The sequence below is a fragment of the Podarcis tiliguerta genome (genome assembly GCF_965153285.1).
Source record: "Podarcis tiliguerta genome assembly, chromosome: 2".
Taxonomy (NCBI): domain Eukaryota; kingdom Metazoa; phylum Chordata; class Lepidosauria; order Squamata; family Lacertidae; genus Podarcis; species Podarcis tiliguerta.
Genome location: NC_139535.1, coordinates 19188336 through 19205140, shown reverse-complemented (window position 1 = coordinate 19205140; position 16805 = coordinate 19188336). Strand labels below are relative to the sequence as shown.

The 16805-nt window shown below is 50.4% G+C and overlaps 2 protein-coding genes and 1 long non-coding RNA gene across 5 annotated transcripts in view; 1 reads left to right on the top strand and 2 right to left on the bottom strand.

Moving 5' to 3' along the window:
- LOC310671182 overlaps window positions 1-16805 on the top strand; it is a 361314-nt gene that overhangs the window by 99783 nt on the left and 244726 nt on the right. The gene's annotated exons all lie outside the window — the stretch shown is intronic.
- Window positions 306-10356, bottom strand: LOC310670707 (ankyrin repeat and SOCS box protein 16-like). 3 transcript variants are annotated; one of them, XR_014507611.1, is made up of 6 exons: window positions 9962-10356; window positions 7811-8034; window positions 6729-6922; window positions 4537-4665; window positions 696-2119; window positions 306-662 (listed from the first exon to the last, which is right to left on the bottom strand). XR_014507611.1 is itself a non-coding variant. In XM_083426400.1 (5 exons), exons 1-5 carry the CDS (start codon window positions 10336-10338, stop codon window positions 1898-1900), a joined length of 1146 nt encoding a protein of 381 aa, XP_083282526.1. In that variant the 5' UTR covers window positions 10339-10356; the 3' UTR covers window positions 306-1897. The 3 variants fall into 3 exon arrangements, 2 of the variants coding, with proteins under 2 accessions (XP_083282526.1, XP_083282527.1); XM_083426400.1 differs by having other exon boundaries at window positions 306-2119; XM_083426401.1 differs by lacking the exon at window positions 9962-10356 and adding an exon at window positions 9649-9925 and having other exon boundaries at window positions 306-2119.
- Window positions 12428-16805, bottom strand: part of PLXNB1 (plexin B1) — a 160750-nt gene continuing 156372 nt past the window's right edge. The window contains exon 40 of the mRNA XM_083424540.1: window positions 12428-16685. The gene's annotated coding sequence lies outside the window, so the exon portion shown is untranslated. The remainder of the gene's footprint in view (window positions 16686-16805) is intronic.

Sequence of the window (16805 nt, the reverse complement as noted above, 5' to 3'; positions counted from 1 at the left end):
TTAAGTTATCCTATGGAAATGGCTGGAAAATTTCCAGGCTAATACTTCTTACTATCGTGGACCAGAAGATCTCCGGGTGATTTCTTACAAGAATTTCTTACTCCTCACTGATTAAGGGAGGAGGCAAAGGAGTAGCTTTATTTGTGTTGTTTTTTTGTATGGAAGGACTATGAGCCCATTTGAAACAAATTCCTAGGCTTGGAATTCTCTAATACTAACAGTGTGTCTTTTCGCACCTGGCTCTGGTTCGTGGATCTGGTTTGTTTTGTTCTTAAAGTAGGGCCTGCATGCTTGAAGCCTTTTCCCCCCTTGATCTAAAATGCATGTGGAGTCAGCTAGAGATAACAGGGGTAAGAAGCAGGAGAAGGTAAGGTATCACCTTCAAGCTCAGCTTACAAAAGGGGTGAGGAACCTCCACTCCCCTGGACACCCAGCCAAGGGTTCAAGTAGTCCCACAGGGCCATTTCCCCATAACCAGGTCCACCTGTCCATCAGCTGATGTCACCGGATGACATCACCTGATAGGCAGGGGAGTAGGGTCGAGTCCTACTGGGTGCCGTTTCACTAGTGTGATCCCTGCAGAGAGCAGGATTGGACCCTCTGCTCATCAGCTGGTGAGCAGAGAGTTCAATCCTTCTTGGTGCTGCTTTGCCAGCATGTTCCTTGTGGGGGAACACCCTGGTGACTTGGATTACTCCATCACCACTGCAGGTAGGTCAACATTTGACAGATGGGTGGGACCATCACGATGTCAGATGGTTGACAGGCAGCTGACCTCGTCTACTTGTCAACGTCGGGATATGGAGAGATAAAAGATCTGGCCTACTTACTGTGCCAAAAAAAGCTCCAGTGTGGTGGCGAGAGCCAGTGTGGTGTAGTGGTTAAGAGCAGTGGACTCGTAATCTGGGGAACCGGGTTCGCGTCTCCGCTCCTCCACATGCAGCTGCTGGGTGACCTTGGGCCAGTCACACTTCTTTGAAGTCTCTCAGCCCCACTCACCTCACAGAGTGTTGTGGGGGAGGAAGGGAAAGGAGATTGTTAGCCACTTTGAGACTCTTTCGGGTAGTGATAAAGCGGGATATCAAATCCAAACTCCTCCTCCTCTTCTTCCTCTTCTTCTTCTCCTCCTCCTCCTCCTCCAACCCTGCCCCCAGTTTACAAGCTTCCCAGCAATATCAGGTTTGGTCAGGAACAAGAGGTCTGATCCAGAAAGCCAATTCGGCCATCCAAATGCCAAGACATCCAGGTGACAAGCAGAACAGACGAAGGGATGTCAATAAGGAAAGAAGTGACTCGCAAGACCACAAGACACCTACCCCCCCCAGATCAAACCCATCTAGGCTAACAACCGCTTTCAGAAAGTGACCATCTAGTTGCCCCCGGGAATTGCAAACACAACACACATCCTCCCACTAGTCGGAGGAATCATGCCTCTGATCCCATGTGATCATTGACCACCTTACCCTCCGCGAAGTGACCTAAACCCCTCTCATGAGCCACCCAGTTTGGTGATCGTCGCAGCATCTTCTGGCAGCAAACCCCATCGTTTTAACAATGCGCTGTGTGCAAAGGAGTCTCCCAGCACTGAGCTTCCTTGTACAAGCAGGTCCTTGTGGGAGGAAAAACGTCTTTGTTCTCTTTATATGTGCTACACATCGCTTTATGCGCCTTTCTAGCATGTTCCCCTCGCTCGCCTTTCCCTCCTAAACTTAAAAAGTTGTAATCTCGGCCCCTCGTCTCCTTCTTGGAGAGCCCGACTTCCGTGTGTGATGGCGACGCCGGCACCCCAGTCGAAAGACAAAGGCGACATACGCCGGGCAAGGAAAAGGCGCCGGCAGGCCCTCCCACGGCAGAGAAACAGCGCCAGCCAGGAGGAGCCGATCCTGCGCCCGCGAGGCTACAACCCGTCGAGGAGGGCCAGGTCTTCAAACATAAGGTATTGCTTCAGCAGCGGGGGGAGGTTGAAGTCCCTGATGGCTTGGAGTCTCCTGTGGCCCAGGGCAGTCCGGATGGAGAGGCGGCTGAGGTGCTTGAGGGAAAGGGGCTGCTGGCGGCAGGAATCCATCCAGGACATCAACGCCGGCTGCGAGACGAGGCGCTTGGGAGGGGCTCCTGTTTTCTGCAGCCGGAAAAGAGGGGGGGAAAAAACAGCATTTCGGGTTGCGTTCCCAAAGTCCTACTTGGAGGAGGCGCACTGAAATTACCGTATTTTTCGCTCCATAGGATGCACTTTTTCCCCTCCAAAAATGAAGGGGAAATGTGTGTGCGTCCTATGGGGCGAATGCAGGCTTTCGCTGAAGCCTGGAGAGTGAGAGGGGTTGGTGCGCACCGACCCCTCTCGCTCTCCAGACTTCAGGAGAACCCCAGCGCCAGCCCCACAAGGTCGGGAGACAGCGGGGAGGCGGAACGCCGCCATCCCGCTGTCTCCCAATGTGGTTTGGAGGCTGACGGCGGGGAGACGCGTGCTTCTCCCTGCTGCCAGCCCCTTAAGCTCCAGGGACAGCGGGGAGGTGCAGCGCGTCTTCCCGCTGTCCCCAGACCTGGTCTGAAGGCAGGCGGTGGGGAGAAGAGCGCTTCTCCCCGCTGCCTGCCCCGCAAGCGCCTGGGGGGAAATAAATTTTTTTCCTTTATTTCCCCCCAAAAAAACTTGGTGCGTCCTATGGGCCGGTGCGCCCTATGGAGCAAAAAATACGGTAGTGTACGTGAGTTAGCCCTGTTCCTTAGCGCCAAAGGGTCTACTGTGAGTTGGGCTGGCACACGAGGGAATTCTTTGGTTTGGGTGGCAAGAGATCAGGTGGAAGAATGGCAGTGTAGCAGTGAAGCTAACCTGGGACACAGAGGAACTTTGCCACCTTGGAATTAGATATAATTATTATTATTACTTATTTTTATTATTTGCTATCAACTATTATAATGATAATATTTATTGTTGTTGGGAAGTTCGGGTTACGAACTTAATTTGTTCTGGAGGTCCGTTCTTAACCTGAAACTGTTCTTAACCTGAGGTACCACTTTAGCTAATGGGGCCTCCTACTGCCGCCGCCGCACAATTTCTGTTCTCATCCTGAAGCTTCCAGCCAACAAAGGACACTGGGATTATCTCCATATGGGATAGCTCCACATGTACAGTGCTACCCCGCAAGACGAATGCCTCAGAAGACGAAAAACTTGCAAGACGAAAGGGTTTTTCGTTTTCTGAGGTGCTTCGCAAGACGGATTTTCCTAAGGGCTTGCTTCGCTAGACGAAACGGCCCTGCCTCTCGTGTCATGGCGACAGTCACTGCACGCACGCACACTCACTTCCCCGCTCCTCCGGCTCCCTCCCACCTTCCTGCTGACGGCTCCTCCGGCTCCCTCCCACCTTCCGGCTGCCTCGCTCTGCTGCCCACCGCCCTCGCGTGCTCCCCTCAGGAGCCTTTGCCGCCAGCAGCCAGCATTGCAGCCAGAGTTGCGCTCCTGAGCCCCGCCGCCCTCCAGCAGCCGCGTCGCGCGGTGTCCACAAGGCGCGGGTGAGTCCAAGGACCGGCTGCGGTAGCTGCCCTGCTTCTCCCCACCCCTCCCCGCCGTGGTGCTTCGCAAGATGAAAAAACTCGCTCTACGAAAAAACTCGCGGCACGAATTCATTTCGTCTTGCGAGGCACCACTGTATATACTTTGTAACTAAGTCTGCCTTCAAGGATCCAACTGTGAACAGAATGTGAGTAAACTACGTTTATATACTTTACACAAGATTGCGGCATGTTCATTCTTTTAAGAGGGATATAAGGGAACTTACCAGGAACCCAATACAGTCAGACCTCGGGTTGAAGTTGCTTCAGGTTGATTGTTTTTGGGTTGCGCTCCGCAGCGACCAGGAAGTAACGGAATGCATTACTTCTGGGTTTCGCCACTTGTGCACAAAATGTCATGCGCATAAAATGTCATGCGCATGCGCAGAAGAGGCAAATCGTGACCCGCGCATGCACGGGTTGCATTCACTTCAGGATGCGAACGGGGCTCCGGAATGGATCCCATTCGTATGCAGAGGTACCACTGTAGTGAGAGGCTTACACAAGCCTGCAACCAGCTACCCACCGTGTGTTTAAAAGGGGAATGTGAAACTCTGCTAAGTAAAGGAACTTGCTAGCGCAAGTTAGGACGGATAGTAATAAACAATATATCCACTCCTGCCTCCCTGGACATTCCCACAGTCTTTAGCATGGGTAGGCAAACTAAGGCCCGGGGGCCAGATCCGGCCCAATCACCTTCTAAATCCGGCCCGCGGATGGTCCGGGAATCAGAGTGTTTTTACATGAGTAGAATGTGTCCTTTTATTTAAAATTGATCTCTGGGTTATTTGTGGGGCCTGCCTGGTGTTTTTACATGAGTAGAGTGTGTGCTTTTCTTTAAAATGCATCTCTGGGTTATTTGTGGGGCATAGGAATTCAGGTTTTTTTCTTCCAAAATATAGTCCCGTCCCCAACAAGGTCTGAGGGACAGTGGACCGGCCCCTTGCTGGAAAAGGTTGCTGACCCCTGGTCTTTAGTAATGGGCTACCTTGTTTCTGTAGCAGATGCAGGCCCCAGCCTGCACCAGCAACCGGATGCACTCTGTCTGTCCACTGCATGCAGCCAGGTACATGGGGGTGACTCCCCAGTTGTCCTTCAGATTCACATCTGCGCCATGCTGAGGAGAAACAGGAAGTCATTAGCACCACAGGCCTCACCACCCCATGGCCTGGCTTGCTGAAGCCATACGGTGTGAGCAAAGTCCAGAAGTCCATCCTGGGCATCTTTAGGGCCAAATCGGATGCAACAGGTACCCGATTCCCCCTCCACCCACCACAGGCCAAAGAGAAGAAAAGTAAATACCGTGTAAATACCGTATTTTTCGTTCTATAGGACGCACATTTTCCCCTCCAAAAATTAAGGGGAAATGTGTGTGCGTCCTATAGAGCGAATGCAAGCTGCGCCGCTAAGCCCAAAGCCAGAACAGGAAGATGGAGCACTGCGGAGCGCTCCGTCTCGCTGTTCTAGCTTGGGGATGGCTGCGCACAAAGCCTCTCCAGGGCAGCGGGGTGTCTTCACCCCGCTGTCCTACAGAGGCTGGCAAGGCTGTTCCCAAGCCAGAACAGTGAGACGGAGGGCTCCGTCTCGCTGCTCTAGCTTGGAGACAGCTGCGTGCAAAACCTCTGCAGGGCTGCGCTCCAAAGGCTTCAGGGATCTTTGAGGCTGGCGGTGGGGGGAAAGCAGCGCTTCCCCCCACCGCCAGCCCCACAAGCTCTGGTGAATGTACCTTGAACACACCTTGTTTTAGAGGGGGAGAACAAGAAAAAAAAATTTTCCCCTGTTCTCCCCCTCCTATGGTCCGGTGCGTCCTATGGTCCGGTGCGTCCAATGGAGTGAAAAATACGGTAATTTCCTGCAGTGATTGAATTTGCCCTCCCTTCCTCCTGCCACCCTCAGGAATGGCAGCTAGGAATGGAGGAAGCTGCCTTGAAATGCCTCGTGGAACAAAAAATACCAAGGGAACAAAAGAAAGCTGTTTATGTACACAACAGCGGCAGCCCGGATACTCTTAGCCCAGAGATGGAAGGAAGAGAAGATACAAGAGAGGAATGGATAACAAAACTGATGGACTACACCGAAATGGCTAAAACGACTGGGGAAATCAGAAACCAGGATGATAAAAACGTCAATAAAGACTGGGGGGAATTGTAGCTTATCTGAGAGAACACTGTAAACAGTCAAAAATATTAGGACTGCAATAACACTAGCAATGTGAAAAAGAACTTAATATTGAGTACATTGGATAGACAGATGATACGTAGAGGAAAGTGACTAATCTGCAGACTCCACGGAGTGGAGGAAGGAAGTCAGAGAATTATTTTATGGTGGTATTTTATGTTTGAATGTAAAATTAAAATGTGAAACTAATAAAAAAAATTGCTTTACAATATAATGAAATGCCTTGTGCAGAAAAACCTCTGAACAAGTAAATGAAGTCAGACCACAATCAATACACAAATAATTAACTATTATTATTATTATTATTATTATTATTATTATTATTATTATTATTATACCTGTCAACAGGCCGCTATGCCCCTCTGGATCCTGGCAGCAGGCATGCGGATTAGGAGCAGAGAAATCTGCCTTACACCATTGGCCCACCTACCTCAGCATCACCAGCACTGACTGGCAGCAGCAGCTTTCCAGATAAGGAGGTTCTCCCATCCCACCTTAAGAGATGCCAGGATTGAACCTGGGGCCTTCTGCATGCAAGCCTGGTGCTTAACCCCTGGACGATGGCCCTTTCCCTAAAGCTTCCATAAAGGTAAAGGGACCCCTGACCATTAGGTCCAGTCGTGGCCGACTCTGGGGTTGCGGCGCTCATCTCGCTTTATTGGCCGAGGAAGCCGGCATACAGCTTCCGGGTCATGTGGCCAGCATGACTAAGCTGCTTCTGGCAAACCAGAGCAGCGCATGGAAATGCCGTTTACCTTCCCGCCGGAGCGGTACCTATTTATCTACTTGCACTTTGACGTGCTTTTGAACTGCTAGGTTGGCAGGAGCTGGGACCGAGCAACGGGAGCTTATCCCGTCGCGGGGATTCGAACCGCCGACCTTCTGATCGGCAAGTCCTAGGCTCCGTGGTTTAACCCACAGCACCACCTGCTTCCCGCTTCCATGGAAACACCACTTGCTGCAGGACAGGATGATAAGGAGCAGCACCTTTGACGACGTTACCTGGATCAGCAGCAGGGTGCAGTCGGGGAAGAGGCCGACGGCCGCGTGGAGAGGGGTCCCCCCGTGTTTGCAGCAGGTGTTGACGTTGGCGCCGTGCTGCAAGAGCAGCTCCACCGAATGCCTCTGCCCCTTGTAGGCCGCCCAGTAGAGGGCCGTCTTGCCGTAATAATCTTTCCTGTCCACCAGCTCCCTGCCTGAAACCAAAGGGGAGATGAGCACCTTCCAAAAAAGACCAGTGCAACATGGAAACAAACGGAGGACTTAAGAAAAGCCGGCCGGATCGGGCCAGTGGCCCATCTAGTCCAGCATCTTGTTCTCACAGATGGCCCCCAAGCACAAGAGCCCTCTCCCCACCTGTGGTTTCCAGCAAGTGGTACCCGGAAGCATCGCTGGGGAGGTAGAGCCTAGCCCACTATTTTAGTGTTTTGTTGGAAGCCGCCCAGAGTGGCTGGGGAAACCCAGCCAGAAGGGTGGGGTATGAATAATAAATTATTATTATTATTATTATTATTATTATTATTATTATTAGGCTCGTGGGCAGCATGTGGCCCAATCGCCTTCCCAATCTGGCCCGCAGACAGTCCAGGAATCAGCATGTTTTCACATGAGTAGAATGTGTCCTTTTATTTAAAATGCATCTCTGGGTTATTTGTGGGGCATAGGAATTCGTTCATTTCCATCCAAAAAATATAGTCCGGCCCACCACATGGTCTGACGTACTGTAGACCGGCCCACGGCTGAAAATGTTGCTGACCCCTGGTCTAGCCATTGCGGCCAGTTGCCCTCCGTGACTTTCGTCTAATCCTCTTTTAAAGCCACCCAAGTCGGTGGCCTTGCTGCCTCATGGGGCAGTGAGTTCCACAGTTTAACGGTGGAAGGGCATTCTTTTATTCATCCCAAATCTTCCACCCTTTGCCTCCTGTTCCCTCTTGTTTGGGGTGGTACAGCATTTGGACTGCCTGTGCACAATATTGTTATGGGGTTTTAAGTGCGGGGAATAAACACCGCCCAGGCCCCTCTCCTTCCCAAAATCTGGTTTGCTCCATTTTCAGCAACCTGGAAACGTTATATAGGACACACACTTGAGGTCAGCAGCAGTTGTTTCAGCTTGTCCACGTTGCCACGGCTGGCCTCGTAGTGCAGCTCCGTCCACCTGTAGTTGTAGCTGGGCGCCGCCTGGTAGCGCTTGGCAGCAGGGCGCGAGGACTCTGGCGGTGCTCCATTGCCGTAGGGCGCTCGGGAGAGGGAGCTGATGTAGAAGCCCATCTCCGTCCGTCCTCCCTCTGTCCACATGCAAAGGCTTCCCCTGTATGGTAAGGTAAAGGTAAAGGACCCCTGGACGGTTAAGTCCAGCCAAAGGCGACTCTGGGGTTGTGGCGCTCATCTCGCTTTCCGGGGTTTGTCCACAGACAGCTTTCTGGGTCATGTGGCCAGCAGGACTAAACCGCTTCTGGCGCAATGGGACACCGTGATGAGTGCCAGAGCACACAGAAACGCTGTTTATCTTCCCGACACAGCAGTACCTATTTATCTACTTGCACTGGTGTGCTTGGCAGAAGCTGGGACAGAGCAACAGGAGCTCACCCCGTCACGGGGATTCGAACCGCCAACCTTCTGATCGGCAGTGGTTTACACCACAACACCACCTGCATCCCCTGTATGAACTGGGGGGTGCATTGAGGTTCAGGTTGGTGATAAGAGAACAGGGGAGAGGTTAAGCACCCTGATGTGTCGCGTGAGACCCACTGACCAGATTCTCTCTACCACAGTGGTTTTCCAGGACTACTTTAAAACTGCTGAGGGTCTTGGCGGACCACTTTATGATTTTTCTGCCCATTGTAGCAATTGGCCAAAGTGCTCCTAGCCATGTACAGAGTTCCTCCCTACTATGTCCCCCCTTCTCTCTCTTTCCCCGCTTCAGCCATAGCACGGCTTCTCAGGGACGGAGGGGGGCAGACACGGTCATCCCTAGGAGCCAACTCCAAGGGGCCAAGGTCCCTTCATAGAATCATAAGAGTTTGAAGGGACCCCAAGAGGCACTGCACTCCCTTGCAATGCAGTAATCTCAGCTAAAGCACCCATGACACACAGCCATCCTTCTTCCCATCCCAATAAAATTTGTCTCCCACAAGTTGATGCGCATTGCCGTTCAAATAGTGTGGGTGTGCCCCATCATGTGATCAATTATGCAGGGTGGGGCTTACCTCCCCCCCCCCCCCGTATTTTATTCAAGTTGGCACCCCTGTGGTCATCTGTCAATCCCTCTAGGAACACGGCCCTGACCCATACCCAGGAGTGCCAGCTTGGCCCAACGACTGTGGGTGCCATGCAGTGTGCATGGCCCTGGCACCGAAATTTGTGGGTGCCTGGGCCCTTCATGGGAAATTTTGTGGGAGCTTGGCAAGGCCAGATTTAGGTTTGATGAGGCCCAAAGCTACTGAAGGTAATGGGGCCCTTTATATGTCCAGCTGTCCTTTGTCAACAACAAATTGTCGCTGTTTCTTGTGTTGAATATATGCTATATGGTAATTTATGAACCTAATTGGTATCTAAAGCCATTTGCACATAACAAAATATGTATTTTATCAAAGTAATTGTTGAACTGAAATACAATTAAGAAGTATATGAATAGTGAATTTTTTTGGGGGGGCCCCAAGAGAGTGGGACCCTAAGCTATAGCTTGTTTAGCGTATACGTAAATCCGGCAGTGGTACTTGGGCACCCAGGGAATTGGCACCTATACCTTAACTCAGCTCAAGCTTCCTGCGCCAGAAGCACAGAGCTCCAAAGAGTCAGCGAAACGAGCTCACGGGTACTGGAGCTTAAGACCCGCGCTCAGCCCTGGGTGTCGAGCGCACTTCTGAACATGTGCAGAGTGCAGCGGCCCTAACCGACCCATTACTACTACCAGACCACGCACCCATCGGAGCTCAGGGGAAGGACCCTCGAAATGGATTCATCCCAAACTTTCGCAGGGAGGACAAGGGGGAAGCTGATCTGGGGCCGGCAAGAGACGTCTCTGTCCGCGATGCAGAAGGAGAGGCTCCCGCTGCACCGATTCGCAGCAGCAACATTCCCTCCCCGCTGCATCCGGCGCGGCGAGCGGATCCGGATTAAAATCCGCTTCGACCCCTACCCTGCGCCATGCATTGCTCCTTTGAACGCCAAGATGGGTCGTGGCCGCCCGGCATCTCCCCGAAAACCCTCCCTCCTTCCCCGTTTGGGCCGCTTACCCGCCCGCGCTACGCCCGGCACCGGCTCGGAGAGACGCGGCCGGCCATCTCGGAGCGAGAGGCGGGCCTTGCGAGTCCCGTCGGCGGCGCCGCTCCGCCCCGGGGAGGCCGCTTCCCAGGGCTTTCCTCCAGGCCCCGGGGGAAAGGCGGCCGAGCCTCCTTCCTCCGCGCCGCTCCCGCCCCGAGGGAGGAGGCGCCGCCTGCAATGGCTGCCGCGCGGCGAGAAGGGAGCCGCCCTCCCGGGCGCCGCTTTCTCTGTAGTGCGAAGCCGCAGCCAGAGCCGAGCGGGGCCTCGAGGAGCCTTTAATAAAACACGCGGGAAACCCCGGGGTGTGTCGGCGCGCGGGAACCGGACCCTTCAATCCACACGCCTTCATTTTAAATTCGTTTTTAATGCCGTGTAACACCGTGTTAATCATGGGCGTAGTCAAAGGGGGTGGGCAGCTGCCCCCTCAAAAATAATTGAAAAGCGTTAAAAATACTCAATAACCACACGGTACATAAGGTCAAAAAAAAGAATGGGAATGCTTCCAAAATTATCTGAATAAATACGGTTCCAATAATAACACTTGGCTGTGTTTATTTTAATTTCACAGAAAAGGGAAAAAAAATATTCCTATTGTTTGCATAAACAATAAAACACAGATTATTTAATTCTAATAGCCAAGTCAAACCACGAAGAGATAGACAAACTCATAAGGGACTCAAACCAGGTGGAAGGACTTTGTGTACAGAATATCCAAGTATTGGTTTGAACTTCCTAAATGTTTGTCTTAGAAAAATATTTTTTCCTAGTTTTTGTCCTTTTGTTTTGGTTTTTTCTTTTTTTTTCTTTTTTAATGTTCTTCTGTTTATCTTAGATCTTTAAATACTTCTACCATGTATTTTGTAACACCTGTTTTTACCTTAGAATATGTAGTTGAGGATCAAATTATTGTTTTTGGTTCTTTGAAAATTCTGAAAATGTAATAAAGTTTATTAAAAAATTAAAAATTTTAAAAATACTCAATTAACTGAGTGTAACAAAAGACTGTCCCCTGTGATGTCCTCTTTTTTTTGGGGGGGGAATTTGGCCAGTGATCTCCCCCCCCCCCAAGCTGAGCTCTACAACTTGGGGGAGGCAATCTCCCAGAAAAAGCTATGCCCATGGTGTTCAGGTTGTGTTTCCATTTTCTGGACCCTGCCCTGGGACCTAAGGGACCATCCGCACTTCCCTTTGTCCCGTGATTTCTAGTCAGGGATTGGAGAAGTTTGTTTGGGCTTTTTGGTCCCCCTGGGGTTTGCTGCTGAATCAGAACAAACATCAATTTGCTGAAAACCCTCTTGATCTTGGTTCCAATTCAGCAGTAAAGAGCGGGTTATCCCAGGGAAAGCGTAAAAGAAAAAACCCCTCTTGACACCTGACTAGAAACCACACAGGACAAATCAAAGTGTGGATGGTAATAATAATAATAATAATAGATGGTCACATCAGAGGTTACATAGGAAGCTGCCTTAATATTAAGTCAGACCATTGGTCCATCTAGCAGAATGGCTTTATAAGACAAGTCAAATTTGTGGAGGAGGATATCATTTATTTAATTCTTATCCCGTTGTTTCTCCAAGGAGCTCAATGTGGTTTTACAGCGTTCTCCTCATTTAATCCCCCACAACAACCCTGTGAGGCGACGACAGGCCCAAGGTGGGCCTCATAGCTGAGTGAGGAATTGAACCCTGGTCTCTCCCAGCCCCTTGGCCAACCCACTGACCACGTCACCGCATGTGAGAACGTCATAAAAGCCCTGCTGGAGTAGCCCAATGGCCCTTCTAAAGTCCAGCAGCCTCTTCTCACATAGACCTGCCAGATGCCTAGGAGGACCTCAACACAACACCACCTTCCCCACTTGTGATTCCCAGCAGCTGAAGATCATCTGCTTTCACCAGTGTAGGTAGTAATTACATGGCTAGTAGTCCTTGATAGCCTTATCCTCAATACTTGTGTCTAACCCTCTCTTAAAAGCCATCTATGTTGGCCATGCTGACACTGCCAGGAGATGGTCGTCCTCTCAATACCAATTGCTGGGAATCGCAGGTGGGAAGAATGGTTGTTCTGAGTTCGGGTCCTGCTTTCTGGCTTCTCACAGGCATCCGATTAGCTGCTAAGAGAACAGGAGGCTAAGCGGGCTCTTTAATAGTACCGGTTAAGTGAAAGCAAGAGTTTTTCCAGGCCCACAACTTGGCTGGTGACCTCCCGCAATAAGGTTCACACACACACACAAAACTAGCTTTGATCCTCTGCTTTTTAACAGCAGTGTGGCACAGAAATTAAGCTAGTGAGGTTTTCCACAGCAGAATACACAGGCTAGGAAAATTGCAGTTTCTAAATATATGTATCCTGTTAAAAGCACAGAAGCAGAGCCAGTTTTTTTTTTTATAAAAAAAGACAATCGGACCTCCCACATCATTAAGGAACTGGAAGCTCGAGCCTTCTTCTGTGTTGTATATTAAAGTTTATTGAATTACCGTGTAAGAATTTTGCTCTGTAATAAAGTCATCTGGGATCTAAACTGATTATTTACAGACAAAACTCATTTGATGATAAAACTCCTACTTTGCTCAGAACAGTATCTACAATAACATTATTATACTATGGAACAACAACAAAATCAGGCTGGCTGGTTTGTCCATCAAGCTTTCCAGATTGGAGAATTTATTATTATTATTATTAATCAGTTGAGAGAGTGCATTTACGGAGCTGGGCCAGAATGGAAAAAAAGGGAAAGTGAGATGCTGAGCACCAGGGATGCAAGAAACTAGAAAAGAAACGCAGGCAGAGTCCAACCAACCCACCCACCTCAGACAGCCCTCTCCCCAAAATGAGAAGCTAGCTTATAGTGAGTCAGGCCATTGCTCCATCTAGCTTACTATTGTCTACAGTGCAGGCAATAGACTCTACACTGACTGGCAGTGGCTGTCCAGGTTTTCAGGCAGGCACTTTCTCAGGCCTACCTGGAGATTCTGGGGATCAAACCCCTTCTGCATGCAAAGCGGGTGCTCCGTCACTGAGCTGTGGCATGAGCTAAGAGCAGTTTCTTCCTACAGAATTTATTCCCCCATTGTAGAAGTTCCTGCCGCCATTTACGCTGCAATGGAACTCTGTTGGGGGACTGAGCTGCCAAGACATATAACCTGAGGAACTGCCCTCTCTCTTTCTGCTTTTCCAAGCCTGGTCACCTGTACCAGTGCTTGCAGACCGGGCTGGTGTCAAAAACACACCACAACAGAGACAAGTTGAAAAAGGAAGACGTTGGGATTCTGTTTTCCTTCTGCTTGTTACAAGAGCACAGGTGACTCTCGCGCGTGGGACAGGAAGGGTGACACGAGACGTGTCAAGGAGCCAAGGCAGAGGAGCTCCACTTTTCTTAAGGTAGTGCTAAAGATACAACATAGTTGTCTGGGCAAGCCGAATTGTGCACTTTCTACAATGCACAGCTGCCGCTTTTCAGTCTCTGAATGGCCATTGCCACTAGAGGAGGACCCCTGGGGTTTGAGTAAGCACCAGATGTACCACTGCTGCACCCAAACGCCTTTTTAGCACCCGCAGAAGGCAGTGGGTGCCGGGACCCCGCAAGAGGGCTCATCACCTCAAACAAAGCTCCCTTCTCACTTTGCACAGAGCACCCCGCAGGATCGGAGGCGTCCCGAGGCGAAGAAAGGACTGAGGTACGCAAGAGGGTACAGGGTGTGGGGAAAAGCATCTCTTAATACTAGAGCCTGGAAAGAGAGTGTTGCAGGACTAGAACCTGGACAATCGAGGACAGAATGAGGTGCTTCTTCATGCTTGGGATACCGTTCATGAAGAATGCTTGTGTATTCATGTCCGCAGGCGCTCAAGAAAATAGACTAGATGGGACCAGGAGGTTTCTTTTCAGGCTTTTAAGAACATGTCCCCACAAAGCAAGGCAAAGTCTCAACCTCTGCATCCCAGAACCGACTCTGCTGCCTTCCTCTCTCAAGAACCGCAAGCTCCTAGGCATGATTATAGGGTTGGAAAGGGTCTTTCACTCCCACCCCCTGCAATGCAGGAATCTCAGTTGGGTGGTCGTCCCCTCATTCAATCTGAAACCATACCAGACCCTGCTTAGCTTTGCAGTTTTATTGGGGCACCACTAGGAGGGATTATAATATGGAGATTCCGGATTCAGAGGCGTCTCAGTAGCAACTGCTAGGGAGCAACAACGGGAAATGGATATTGCCCTTTGCGTCTCACTTGTGGCCTTCCAGAGACCCCTGGTTGGGCACTTTGGGGCTGGGGGGAGAGAAGTATAAGGGAGTAAACAAACCTTTGGATCTTCCTTACATTCCTATCCTTGGCAGCGGGGCTAAAGAGGTAAGTTGCTGTAGGCTGACGAGAGTCGACTGGAAGGCAATTGCAATTTTGTCTCGTAATGAGGTGACAAGAGGACACCCCATTCTGGGAAAGGAAATGGGTGCCCAATATCTGTCTGTGCACAATATACACTTTTCGTGGTACAAATCTTTACGGGACAAATTCAGAGCTCAAGACTAAGGCTCCGAGTTAGAAGTTTTGTCTCACAGCCTGGTTTTAACTATGGAACAGGGGAATAATAAAAGGAGCAAGAGGCCTGCTGAGCATGTACAATGTGCCCCCTACCCCCAAGTAAAACCAGCCCCGCTCTGAGCTACCTGAAATTTGGGGGGAGGTTGTTACAGGTCAAAGGGCATGGCTTCCAAGCAGGGTTGTGCTCTCACCTGAGGTATTAATGACTAGACTGAGATAACAGGTGGGAATATGTATGGCTGGACAGCCGTGTTGGCTGGATCTGGACGACGTCAGACTGGAGAAGGCCGATGCGGCCTTTTCCTGAAATGTGTGACACACATAATCTCAGTAATCCTTACAATAAGCTATGCAAGGCATACCAGTGTAATTATCGGCGTTCCCCATATTGTAAACAGGAGGGTTGGAGTTCAAGTGGCTGGCTTAAGGCACCTGGGGAGTGTTGTGGCTAGGCTGAGATTTGAACCAGAGGTGCCGGAGCTGGCAACAGATGCTCTTCCTAAAATCTGTGCTACCAAGGTGGCACCAGCCTTTGAATCTCTTAAGGCATGATGCAAGGAGATCCGGGAACAGACTCGCCTGAATTTTAAAAAGCCAGGGAGGAGAAAAATGTGATTTGAATTCAGACCTCGGTGCTAACAGATGGGAGGGAATTAGCCGTTTCGTGCTTGTGCCATTTCCTCAATTCAAATCCCCCTTTCCGAGGCTGGTGTTCGATTTGTCCTGCAGTTTAAAATATGCAAGCCACCTATATGGTACCTGGAAGTCTACCTGCCACAGGGCAAGTAGCAGCTTTGGGGTGGGGTTTAAAAATCAGGAAAATGGCACAGTTTAGAAAGGCAAACAAGCTCTGCAACTCTAAGCTGAATCCTCCTCCCACTCTGCGCCTGCTTTTAAATTACAAGGGTTGAAAATATATGCTATTCACGGATGTCCCACAACATGCCTCATATGGCTCTTGTTGACCTATTTTGATGCTGGCACAGGCATTCTTTTAAAATTGCACAGAACTCTCCGTAAAAGCTCACTGGAGTGTTCTAGGAAGCCGGACTAAAAAAAGCTGGGCATCTATCTGCAACAGAGCCTAATCCAGGGAAAACATGCCACCTCTTCTGTTTTGTTGCCTGACTGTGCGGCTGTTGAAGGAGCAGGAGGCCTGCCAAAATAAAGAGATAGAAATCCTTACCCCACGGCTTGCAAGGAAGCGGGCCAGAGCCTACGATGCAAAGCGGCAGATTGGAACGGTTTACTGTGGCTGGATCTCGCCTGAAACTGTGGCTTTAGTGCTGTTTTACGTGGGCTGCAAACATACAAGGAGAAGCAGAACTAAAACTGCAGAGGCAATAAGGTGCAAGGGGGGGGGGGGGAAGAAACCAACACAATCCAGGGTTTCTTTCCCCCCTGTGAGGAATGACATGGAATGATTCAACAGCGCTTCAAGTGATAGTTCCTTTTCAGATAACCTAAGTAAGGTAGAGTTGTCAATTGACGGAAAATAACTCCCCAGCTGGGCTTGTACCCGTGTCTGTTAAAACAGATTAAATCAGAAAGGGATAAATATTGCCTCCTGCTGATGCCTGTAAGTTTGGGATGCGTACCTGCGACCTTGAAGATGTTGCTGGAGTTCAAGGGCGCTTCCAGACTGCTACTGTTTGGGGATGGGATCAGCAGTGCAGTGGCAAATTCAGAAGTGTAGGGCCCCTTCACCATAGGAACTGCCACGCCCCCTTCTAAGAAGGCTGCATAACCTTATAATACTACTAATAATCAGGGATTCATTGCAACAATAAGTGCAGATCTACATGTGCTTCCTGTGAGCTAGATCTACTTTTTACTGTGCTCGTACACGGGCAAATCATTTGGAGTGCTCCAATATCTGGAGCGACTTACGTTGTATTTGTACGTTACAGAACACGCACGCAATTCTCCCGAAACCGAAGCAGCTTGTGTTTTCAGTGCTAAAAGGCTTAGCGTTGGAGAACAACTCATCTGAGCTCTTCCAGTGTGCCTTCTGTAGAACGACCCCGGGAGCCAATCCTCCATGGCTGGCTCACTTCCTTTCCCTCTGATTTGCTCCAATCAGCAAAAAGGGTGAGAAGACTTCTCCCAAGTAGCTAAAAGGCTTCCCTTTCCTGTGGCTTCAGGACCCTGGAGACAGAGACCCTGCTGCAGTGGCGTAGCGTGGGGGGTGCAGGGGGTGCCGGCCGCACCATCTGGGGGGGGGGCCGCGCTCGCACTCGCAGCTCTCTGCCCCTACCTGGCTCCACGGGTTAGGGGGCGCAA

Excerpts from the sequence above, each read along its gene's own strand:
- LOC310670707 (XM_083426400.1), bottom strand. The coding sequence starts at position 10,338 with ATGAAGGCGTGTGGATTGAAGGGTCCGGTTCCCGCGCGCCGACACACC. Across the intron at positions 8,035-9,961 it reads GCCGGGCGTAGCGCGGGCGG|GGGAAGCCTTTGCATGTGGA; the intron begins GTAAGCGGCCCA and ends CTTACCATACAG. Across the intron at positions 2,120-4,536 it reads GCATCTGCTACAGAAACAAG|AAAACAGGAGCCCCTCCCAA; the intron begins GTAGCCCATTAC and ends TTCCGGCTGCAG.